The sequence below is a fragment of the Falco biarmicus genome, chromosome 7 (genome assembly GCF_023638135.1).
Source record: "Falco biarmicus isolate bFalBia1 chromosome 7, bFalBia1.pri, whole genome shotgun sequence".
Classification (NCBI taxonomy): domain Eukaryota; kingdom Metazoa; phylum Chordata; class Aves; order Falconiformes; family Falconidae; genus Falco; species Falco biarmicus.
Window position 1 is genome coordinate 19,378,266 of NC_079294.1, and position 12,529 is coordinate 19,390,794.

General features: G+C 36.5%; 1 protein-coding gene across 7 annotated transcripts in view; it reads right to left on the reverse strand.

Annotated features, from left to right (window-relative positions):
* Positions 1-3,109: 3,109 nt before the first annotated feature.
* FSIP1 (fibrous sheath interacting protein 1) overlaps positions 3,110-12,529 on the reverse strand; it is an 89,803-nt gene continuing 80,383 nt past the window's right edge. For 5 of the 7 annotated variants that reach the window (XM_056347031.1, XM_056347026.1, XM_056347030.1 and 2 more), the window contains one exon: positions 7,008-8,542. In XM_056347031.1, coding sequence (XP_056203006.1) covers positions 7,877-8,542 — 666 coding nt within the window. In that variant the 3' untranslated portion in view covers positions 7,008-7,876. Of the gene's footprint in view, positions 4,218-4,413; positions 4,709-7,007; positions 8,543-12,529 lie in introns of those variants that run through there. The other 2 variants (XM_056347028.1, XM_056347029.1) reach the window with 2 other exon arrangements.

Sequence of the window (12,529 nt, forward strand, 5' to 3'; positions counted from 1 at the left end):
GAATACCTGCCTATAAATCTCAATTATTCATGCACTTCAGCACTCTATAAAATTAATACACACTTGTGAATATTCCAGTTTGCTGGGGTTTTTTAAAGCTTAATAGATAAGGTACTGCAGATTCAATTCCAAGCAGTGAACTATTTCACATAGACTTAAATGACAGGGAGCCTTTTATTCTAACTACTGCACCTGGATTCCAGCCAATCCCTCAATGAAACGTGTAATTGGATAACTGTAGGTTATAGCATTAGTAGTATTCAAGCATCTCTATTCTATTTAAAAAGGAAACCATTTTCCTGACCTTTAAATCTTGCTACAAATAAGAGAGCAATTATTTCTCAATAAATACATCTGCTGAAACTTTTTTAAAAAAGAAAAAAAATGAGTTGTTATTTTTCCTAGATTACAAAACCCTTCATAATTTAGAAACTTCCCAAGCATCTGCCAAACCACCTTGTCCTTCTGCGTCTAGCCTTCAAACTGTGAGACTCCCAGAGGTAAGGGTCTTTTTTTTTTTTTTGTAACTGGGGGAGGTAGTAATCTTGGAAGTGTAAACATCGTAGCAGATTTTGCACCTAAAAAGCCAGAAAGAGAGATGTAATTTAAAGCTGTGGTTAGAAAGTCCTTCTAAGAAGTGTAACAAAGAGAAGAGGTGCATTGTCATAATTTGCTGAAATTTTGTCTAGAAAATGGGGGGGGGGGGTTTAATAAAATGTCAAAATTCTTATCATTATTGAAATTACAGAAATTGAGCTGCAAACCACAGCCTCTCACCAGCCCTCCCTGATTTGGAGGTAAAATCCCACCCTTTCTAGCACATGAATTACTGGCATACTTTTTTGCACTTCTAGACCAGCCCTCACTACTCTGATGACATGTTTAAGCAGCCCTTTCCTCTCTGATCTATGCAGCAGATAATTTTTCCACAGCCTGTTTTCACTCTGTGCGCAGCATGTCCACTGGCGCTGCAGGAGTTCTGCTCGGGAAGTGAGAGGGAAAGCATGCACTACAGATGCACAAAGTAGAGATCGCCTGGCTGGGAAAAAAGCATTTGGCTGAGAATTTTTATGGGACATTTTCCTCTTTTTTTTTTTTTTTTATGATGAAGCTGGAAGTTTTTTCACGCCTTGATAGAATTACTTTAATTTAAACTGGAAATCAGGACGTACAAGAACAACTTCACTCTTTTTATCACTGCTGTCTATAGTCAACAAACTTTTTTTTAATCAGGATATTTAGTCTGTCACTTCTCTTTGAAATGGAAAAGACCCTCAACAGCTCTAAATCTGCATAATAACTGTAAAACTGGACTGAACTTCTAGTACCATTGCAGTAAATCAAAACTATAGCTCTTTAAATCATCCTACTCAAACATACGTATATATAGTACATATTGTATATAATATATATTAATACATATAATTTATATACATTTATATTTATACACATATGATTCATTAAAATGGTTGACTCAGCCTTATTTTCTTCTTTCAGATGAAAACATGGTTTGTAATTTAAAATACAAACATGCAGGATCAAAATATACACACTGAACTAAATCAGTACTAACAGCTGAGCACTGACCGCTATGAACACCAGCACTGTATGTATATCTCTGAGGAGTCTCAGTGACAATGACAGACTAGTTTGGTCACATATTGCTCAGCAAACAGATGCAAGCACACCTCAATCTTCACTTCATAGGTATGTTACTTTCACCAATCTGAAGTTTTTGGAACAAAATTATCTACCTTGTACTGTAAAATCATAGTGGGAAATACCGAGCACAAAACTACCGTGCATACACAACCTTTCTTATTCCTCAATTTAAAACGTCCCAAAGCCCAAAAGTGAGAACGATAACTTTAAAAAATCAGTCTGCCACGCTCTGCTGTTTCGGGACAAACAGAGCTAGGGAAGACTTGTAAAGAAGCTAGTTATCAGAATCTTTTACCAAATACAACTGACGCTGAATGAAGGCATGTATTTAGGAAAAGCTGTTTCCAACTCCTGAGTTAAGCTGCAAATGAAAATTCATTTGAATATCCTAATCATCACTGCTGCATCACACCCCGAGAAGCCGCCACATTCCAGTGCAGCTGGAATTCCAGTGGCAAGCCCGACAGAGGGGTTATTGCAGGTCACAATAGAGAGACACTGGAAAAACAAAGAAAAACCCATGAATCCTCCCGGGCTCAACTTTCCTTTTACCCTGATATTGGTGATGTTTCAGCAAATGACCTTGTCACTGTGTTTTAGATAGTACCTCCATTATTCTGTACCTCATACCAGTGACCGACCGTGTTTTCCTAAATAATTTTTTTTCCTACAGTTTTACTTAAAACTGAAAATAAAGGAGGGCTTGAAACTGATATTTCATCTGTAACATCAAGCAACAAATAAAATCTTCCCAGAGAACCTGCCATTTAATATAATGCAGTAGAAACCAAGCACAACAAATATTAGGTCACTAATTTTTGACAGTGTCCGAGTTTGGGTATCAGTCCTATGCACCCTTGGAACAGCTTTTCATGAGCACTGGGTCCCTGTGGTTTGCAGTGACTACAAACACTGCAGGGTGCTCGGCACTTCCCAAGTCCCGAAGTGAAGTAACAGAGTCCCTGTTGGAATATACACTTCAAGTCAATAGTCATTCAAAATTACTTGCTTGTCCCTGAAATGCCAGATGTGAATAAAAAGTTGGCTTCATGGCTTCAGGACTTAGTCAGCGACAGGCTCTTCCTTGAGGGTGCTGGGAAAAGCTTCTTTGCAACAGTGAGAGATTTAAGGTAACAAATACACCAGAAAAGTAAGAATTAAGTAGTATTTCCCTTCATATACATTGTAGATATTCTACATAAAACCTTGAAATAGAATTTAGTTTTCTTCAAAAACTATCCAAGCACTTTAACACTGTTTTTGAGGAGGACTCTATAAAACACAAGTTCCATGTGAAAATAACTGGACTGTGGAAAGATTACAGCCAGCGGACAGTCCTGCATGAATATCACACAGGCACAGAAAATACTCTTCAAAAAATACTTGTTGGTACTGCTTTGATTACATATATGGTAAAGAAATTATGACCCAGGCTTAAAATTTTTAAGGAAGACAAGAAATACATCTAGGTGAGATTTGCAGAGCTCCATGAAACATGCTTACAGAAATCCTCTGCAGAGCAATGGGACTAGGCAGAACATCCAGTATCAATGGGTTTGTTATTGCTGTTGCAGAACAGGTAAAAATATCAGAAAATGAAACAATAAATAGCACTTGCTTGTCACAAGTATAATGTCCCATTGATGTTTTTATTTAAAAGAAAGTAGGCTAGATTCTGATCACTGACATATCCAGAGAATTACCACTTCCTCAGGAGTGTACATCCACTCAGACTGGCAACTCTAAATGAGATTAAAATCTGTGCCAATATGTGCATTAATTTAAACATTCAGATTAGTTCAAGTAAGCCCTATGCATAACACAGCCATTGTGTAGTTAACATTCTATTCATACATCATTTCTTGTTGAAAGTTAAATGGCTAGTACAGTATCTGAGAAATAATTTGTCCTTTTAGTTTGTGTCAAATGAGAGTTTGTCAATAGGAAAATCTGTTGAGTTTTCTCTGCTAGGATATCTCTGTCCCCTCAAAAAAAACCCCAACCTTTTAAAGAGAACCATGGTTGTGGGTTTTTTCATGTCTTCTTATTCTGACACTACAGTGCATCAAATAAAAAACTAACCATCAGCTCAGTAAATAAGTAGAAAATTCAGGAGAAACATTAGGTAAAGAGTATACAATTTTTTATTATTATCTCAAACACAAAACAGCTGTATTACCACCCCCACCCCCCCGACCCCCACCCCCAGCTAGGCATCACTGTAAGGTTTCACAATCCAGTAACTGCTAGGGCAAACTCCTTCACTTTTAACCACACCAAGCCTTCACGAGGGACTGCAATCTTTCATCATTCAGCTCCATTTCTTAACTAGAGGATAAGACTGCTATATGGTCACCATCTTCACAGGGTCTAGAATGAGACACAGCTGAGCAAATGGGTGCTGATATTCCGATCCAGCAGAGGACCTGTGCAAGTCTCCTTCAATCAAACAAGTGGTCCAGCAGACAGCCCTGGGGCAGGAAACTGGGTACACGTTGGGTCCTTCACTGAGCCAGGGCTCAGCAGTCAGACAGGCTGCAAGCTCCAGCAAACCACTGCGATATCAGAGGCCAGGTTTTAGCTAACTTCATGAAAAAAGTAGATTGTGTGTAAGGGAAGAAAAATAATTATGTTCATTTCACATCCACTCTAGTAAAGTCTCATCAGAAGAAACTGAACTTTGCAAGTTTTATTTTACACTTTTCATGAAGAAAGACATACACATCTATCAGCTGCACAGCTACACAAATGTGTATGTACATTAATTTGTTAGATAGAACTCTCCCAGGACATTTAAGGAAATGCAAGAGTTCATTTTGAAATCAAACTCCAATAACAAATGATAATGACAATAATAATTATCTCTCAAGAATAAATCAGCTAATGGAACAGTTTTCAATGACAATAATTCATTCCCTTCAGGCTGTCAGAAATGATACTGCATCAGCATAATATCACCGATGGAGGTTTAACCACACTTTCAGAAAAACATTGGTGTAAAGAAGTATATAATCACTCTCCCCTCAACTTTCAATCTTCATATCATCTGTAAAAAAGACAAGAATCGTATGGTGAACTGCTGTAAGCACAATACTTATTTGCAAGATGAAACAGCAACAACAGTTTGTGATACAACTACTACTTAAAACTTACGAGAGGAAAAAAAAAAAACCCCTTGAAATAATTACCAATTGGTTCATATAACTGAGAAATAGCAGCCTTTTCGTATCTGTATGTAGGTAAGTCTGTCTTCTGTTTATCTCAGTAAACATCGCTTACATTTACATGCATATGACCCTGATGTAGATTACTGCTTCTGTGAAGAAACAGGAATTACTTATATCTGAAGGCACATGAGAGTTTCCTTCAGAAATATACATACACAAGAGTGTGTGTGTGTGTGTATGAGTTATGTTAATAATTATGCTTTCCTTAAAATACATACAATGTATTACAGTAAATCTGTATCATAGAGTACAGTACCATAATGACTAAATTCTGCTAAACCAGTTTCACAGTTTTGTTTGCTTACGCAGCACTACACAGCTTAAACCACATGTAGCAGGCCAGAAAATCCAGCTATTTACAGAAGATTGTGCATACATATTTAAATGCCCTTTAGAATTAAGACCATAACAAAGTTCAACTATGTACATGTCTCTTAAAAATAAAAATAACACCTGACACTTCTCACACCTTCATCTGCAGATGTGTTTGCCTTAAACTGGACTCCACTGGGATCTCCTTCCTCAATGCAACTGGCACATCTAATCATGTCTGAACTAACAACAAGGTTACCTATAGAATACATTAGGCAGCTTTATAAATTTGATAAACATCACAACCTTTTGCTTATGGCCAGGAATAATTGCTTAAGACAGAACTGAGTCACCTTTGCAGGAAACAATTTTATGGAAAGGTATTGGGGTTTTACGTTTTACGCTGTACACTTGCTCATGAGCAATATATTGACAAAAATAATAAGAATGGACTGCTATCTAATTAAATGCCAATATTGGATGTATGTTTTAGCATGAGAGTTATTAATGGAATAGAATAAATCTGACTATAATTAATTTAAGCAAGTTTATGGATAACTGCAAAATATTTAGCACTAATGTAAAAACAATTACAAACCTCTGAAGTGGGTTTTATTTACCACTTACTTTTTCTGTGCCTAAAGATTACCTGTTTACACCATTTTAAAAATCAGACACTGATGCAAAGACCCAAAGCCTGATGAGGCTACATACCTGTAATTATATCCTTGGTTTCTTTTCAGGTTTTTAGTGAAAAGGATGTAAAGACTGAAAATTCAGAACACTTCCCCACCACCACCCAAATAAAATAAAAAAAAGGTAAGCAAAATGAACCCAAGATGTTTATCAGCCATACAGATCTGAGGTCTATATGCTTGAACATTACTCAGCCACTAGTGAATACAGAGTATCAAAACACCCTATTGCATTGCTATGACACAATGCATGATGATGGCTCAAAGATTATTATGCAACAAATATTAACGCATTCACTTTAAAGACTTTTACCATGAGATGTCCTATACAGAAATTTACTTAATAGCTGAAATCTCCTTTCTCTCTTGTGCAATAAAATTACCTCATAGTGACTATGTCTACCCCAACAGGTATAAACAGTTACCTGCTCACTTCACTGCATAGTGGCTACAGTGCATGATGTTCTCCTCAATTTAACACATCACATCTTAAAATACACTAAGAAAGAGAGATGGTAGCTGGGGCTCAGTCACACTTGACTCTGACTGTACTACATCTCTTCAGACTAAAGGAAAACTTTAATTCATGTGAAGGCAGCAAGTTAAACCTGAGTTTTTCTCACTGTTGATTGCTGCAGTACGTTGTCATGTTACTCCTGCATAAGATCAGGTCGCCCCAGCACAGCTCATTCTCTGTGCTGCTCGTTACCACCACTGCCACCTTACTCTCCTCTAGGACAGACCAATTCTTGCTTCCCTTGCTCCACTCTCCTGATGCTTGTGTCTTCATGAAGTACAAAGCTGCCGTGTGGAGTTAGATGAAAACTAACTTACCAAAAAAAAAACCCAAACGCAACCTTCTCTAGAGGTATCGTATTCTTATTTTCTTCCTATTGCAACTATGGCCTAAATCTCATAATGGGCAAATATGGCAGGTGAGTCTGGATACCAAGTTTGTCTAGCAGTGTAAAAAGAGCAATAACAGGCCTTCTTGTTTTTGGTTAGGTGGAATCACTCTGAAAAAAATATTAACATTGCCTTCACTGTAGAAAGGTTAAGTGTGAACAATCAAAAAAGCATTTGTGATCATAATTAAGAAATTACAACGTGGTAAAGAGGTATTAGGATGTTCTTTTAAATTACCAATGAATGTGAACAAGCGTTTCTCCAAATTCAGAATAGATTACCAGTACAACAAAGGTCTACCTTGACAAACCTAGCAAAATTTATTGATTTTTAATACAATTAAACTATAGCACTTTAATCACAAACTTCATACTGTCAGAAATTTTATGAAACAAATGGAAGATGTCAATGTACCTGCCTAAAATCTGGCTTATATGAACAGTTGCTTTCTAGAAAGAGAAGTGATCTTATGCTGAAAATATAAATGTAGATTTAGATTACAGTATCACTATAGAATTTAAAAAATCACTATTAAAAATTGCACTTAAGTAAAGGACATAAAAACTAGAGACACTTCCAAAATACTTTTATAGTACCAGACAGAGTAAATTTAATCTTTTGTTGGTTAAAGTCTATTCTTTCTTTCATTGAACTAAAAGTAACTTAAAGAAACTATGCAGTATTTATTCATTTTGGTATCTTCTATGTGTAAATTTGAACTCCCTGAAAGAAATTCATTATTTTTAATGTAGGTAGGTCATGTTTGTTTCTATATTACCAAGTCTACCTTATTAAAAAAATTCAAGAAACACCTGGATGTTTGTGTGCATCATTACACCAACTACTGGGAGAATATTTGCTCTCCACATAACAGTGAACATGACTTTCGACTACCAAAAAGGTAATCCGTATGTGTTGTCAACACTGTTTTCCGGTTGACAGAATTAATCAACATCAATATTATATTTCATAAGAGTCCTAGTCTTATAGTCAGCTATGTCAGGGCAAGAATTTTAATAAACATTCTGTTATTTTGTGTGTATTATTTTTGGGCCAGTTTTATGTTTTATAAAATTACATCCTTGCCTCACCATAACAACCAGTGTGTATTGGTGCATACCTTTGGTGAGAACCTGCTTGCTTTTTTTCATCATAATCAAAAGCCTTTTCTAAAGGGTTGTTAAGAGTCTCACCTCCTTTGGTTTGCAGTGGTATGCTGAGAATGTCAGCCTCCGTGGATGGCTCATTGTTCATGCTGATGCAATATAATGGTTCACCCAAGAAAGAAGGTTTCTTCAACCTTTTTGTGTTGAGTGCTCTTGACATAAAGTAACCTTCAGTAACACTCTTATCACCCATCTTCTGTAAACCTTCTAGGTCATCAGGTTCCTCTGTTTGGGCCAGTGAATCCTTTGATAAGTGACTATCAGCCAGTGCTTTGCTGATATAGTAGCCAGGGATTTCACTCTCTGCATTAACACATAAGCTTTTGTCTCCAAGTCCAGCCTTTTCCTGAGCCATTAACATCCCTACAATATGGTCTTCAACTAACATTTTGGAAAGAGTAGATGTGGAGTGAAGAGTGGAGTCTTGACTTGTGTAACAAGGGGGACTTAATCCAAAAGAAAGAGATTCCTGAGACTTTGGCATGGTAACGTTGCTTATTGTTCTCTGAGGCTGCATACATTCTTCCAGAAGGGTCTTAAGCTGCTCTTCAGAGAGGCCCGTTTGTTCTTCAGTCTGAAAAAAAAGGGCAAGAATTTCTTCTGTCAAAATATAATTAATGAAAAGCAGCGCCATAAAACACTTTGAGAGATACAAAAGCACTGGCAGAACTCTTAAACTGATATCAATGTTTTTCAATTCAAACTGAATTTACATACACATTTACACAATTACATTATTTATGTAACATCTTCACTAGGTTCTAGACAGATTAGATGCTGAAAGTTAGGAAAGAAGTCTGATGCCCACAAGACACTGAGAGGCCTTTGATTTTGGTCAGTCTTCCGCTAGATATCACTGCTTTTTAATTACCAAAACACATACTTTTTCACATAGCTCGGTGTGTTGCGTATACATACAGACACACACTCACACTTTAGTTACCGAAAGCAAAACAGCACATTGCTAAAAGACTTTCAGCTGTTGGGGCAACACATCTGGGGTCAAAAATGGTTTTAGACAGCACCAGCCCACAAAGACCATCAAATATTAACTGAAGTATTCCCAGCCACTCGCTGTAGAAATGCAACACAGCCTCTGTCAACCATATCACAAAAAGCATATCAGTTACTCATCTACAGGACCTACCTCGTCGAGTATGTCCCATGGCATGTGACAGAAGAAAGCCTCATCTTCTGTACAAGAGGTTTAGTGCTTTCTACAAGCTGTCACTGCTTGGATAGCTCACAGATTTATCTTTTCAGTCAGTTTCTTATTCAGACAGTGGCACACTCTCATCATTTTTATCATGCAGATTTTCTTTACTGGACATTTCTTAAAATTTGATATTAAAGATAATGACTGATATTAGGTGGTAATGGTGAAGAATATCAAATGACATTTTGCTTAAGGAAGTCTGCAATGGGGAGTTATTTCTAGCCTTTATAATCTTTAATGCTCCTTGGTAATACAGACGCACAATACCCCCTGACAACTGAAAGATTATAATGGAATGTACCAGAAATATTTTAGATATGCATAACACATTTGCCCATGAAATATGAGATATAGAAGATATAATAATATATATTATAAATATTATAGATACTGTGCAACATTTAGATTATAATGGAATGTACCAGAAATATTTTAGATATGCACAACACATTTGCCCATGAAATATGAGATATAGAAGATATAATAATATATATTATAAATATTATAGATACTGTGCAACATTTAATGTAACAAGATGCTTTCTACTATCAAAACCTTGGTTTTACCCAGCCTCCAAGAGACAAAGGATCAGATCACTTCAGTGATTTATGTCAAACAATTGTATTCACTGTGCAATGACTATTAGAATTTACCTCACATTGTGTAAAGCATGGAGCTACTGTAATTTCAGAGGAAAGATCAGTATCAGATGTCTGGCTGATTTTTTTTCTCCCTAAAGGTCTCTTATCCAGCTACAGAATATGACCTGGAGTGTATAGGTCATATCCTGTAGTTGGACAAGAGTGACATCACAGGAATGATATGACCATGTTGGACGTATATGACATGCAGAGATCACAGCCTAAGTAGCACAGGATGTATGGATTACACCTGAAAACTGTTCATGAATGGGGACAGTTTTCAGTCAAGAAGGAAATAGTATTTTTTCATAAAACTTGTTGTGGCTATTAAAAATTACAAGGCGACACTACACAATGAACAAGAAAGCCATTTTAGGCTACTTTCAGTCATCATTCTGTATTTACATGTTCAAACATTAATAACAGCTAATTACCACTACCATAGATTACAGTTCAGGCACTAGCTTATGCACTTAAACTCAGTTTTATAGATTCATTTAACCCATTAGTCTTTTCCTCCAAAGACCAACTTCCTTCCCAAAGATACTTGGAGCTCACTTTCTACACATACAAAAAAAGACAACTGCATTAAAGAAATTGATATGTTAAGGGCTTTTAAAAAAACAAACCAAACCAAAAAAAGAGCACTGACAGACTATCATTACATATAGAGAGCTTTATTTAGATGAACATAATTATGTAGAGATTCAGCTAATCTTGGTATCAATCAAAGTACTTCTGATAATATAACTGAAATCAAACCACAACCTTATGCACTTATTTAGGTAATAACGAAAAAAATTATGACCTCTTCAAATTTTTCTCAGGCTTTTAAATTTTAATCCTAGTGCAGAAAGTACTCACTGATGAAAAATAAGTCAGACAGGGAAAAACAATTAGGAGCAAAACTCATGACAAATCAAAAATGAAACATGGAATTTTTCAAATTTTCACTCTCAGTCTAATCTACTAGCCCATGCTGAATTCCTTACATTCCTTGAAGGAGTATTTTAACTTGCAGGACAACATCTTTTTACAAGTAGTCATTATTAGAATGGATTTGCTGTAAAGAAACAGGATGCATTCACTCAGGCAGAGCTTCACAGTAACATAGTTATACCACTACTGGAAGCACAGCTGCATCTAGAGTAATCCACAGAGCAGAACATTATGCTATGTAAACATAACTATATTTGTATCACAGAAGATTCTCACATCTGGAAACCCACATGGATTCCTAACTTGTTTTTGAGTGTGTGGTTCTATAGTAACATATTTCAAACTCTTGGCCAAGATCATTTGGTGCCAATTTTCTAATTTTCTGTTAATGACAGGGCAATTCACTCACTGCAGAAAGGAATTCTGCATCTGGAGCAAATGAATGAGTACAAAATGAGCACAGGGAGGAAGATCATCTGGTCCTGCTTTTCTTTTGTCTTTTTATTCCCCTCATCCCCACCCCATTTATCTGCAGTCTATTTTTCCTTGTCCAAATTTATTTTTTTATTTTTTTCCTTTCAGGAAAATCATAGGGCTTGTATTGACAACTAGTTCATAGATTACTGTGATTATTACCAGAGGGCTATGGGGGAAGATTTAGAGCCTAAGGCGCATGGGGAGGGAAATGAGTATAACAGCTATAGAGTGAAAAAGTTTGGTAACTTGTGGGCTTGTTTTCCTCCAGAGTGGCAGGCCTGCAGGCAAAGCAGACAGTGTAGAGCATTACTTATTTTTGTTCTTTCTTTATCTCTTCCTCCCTTTGGATTGTTTTTTAAGTCATGCTTGCAAGAATGCAAAGATAAGGAAAGAGAAAGTATTTAACACACCTCTCCAGAAATTACATTTTAAAGTATCAAAGGCTCACTGTTCACAATTTTCTTGTGCCAAAGTCGTTTCAGGGTTAAGGGAAAAATATACAGCAGAGGAGAAGATAGCTTGCAAATAGCCATCAGTCATCCACTCAGCAGCAAGAAATTTACATTGCAATAGAAGCAGAAAGGCTGCTGTTGAAATCAGAAAAGTTAGTTTAGGGAAACATGTAATACCCTAAGGAGAGACATCTCACACCAAGAAAGGCTGTGCATTTGCAAGCAAATGAGCATTTTAGCTCACGGGTCACATAATACAGCAACTGTATTAGGATTTTGTAAAGTATACGTTTGCACACACCAGAAGAAATCCTGTCACAGCTAATTGTACTACTTTAGAGTCACAAGACTTGGAATGAGTAACACAGTCTCAGGGAGACACTAGATTCTACTTCTCCCAAGCTTTTACTGCCCCAAACTGTAAATAATTTATAACTCCTATACAGAAAAAATACTTCAAGTTATTTATTTAAAAATACAAGGATATAAATTAATGGAATTCAAAATGCAGAAACAGCCCACTAGACAAGGGAAAATGAGCTATCAGGTCTGGTTCCCATCAGAAATTGGAAATCCTGTTAATTATTCTGGCTAATTTTTAATAGGACATGGAGCCCTATTCATTTCCTAGGCTTTTTACCGTTAATGATCCAAAAAACTAAGGAGTTTAGGAGCTTGCTAATGACCTTTACTGTTTATGTGTGGCTAGTTTTTCCACACACTTGTAGCCCTTCTCTGACTGAAGATTTCTTGTTCCTTGGTGACATGGGTCTATAGAGAAAATCTTACCGCATGTGGTAGGAATGCAAACTTATAGACTGCTGCGGACAGACCTG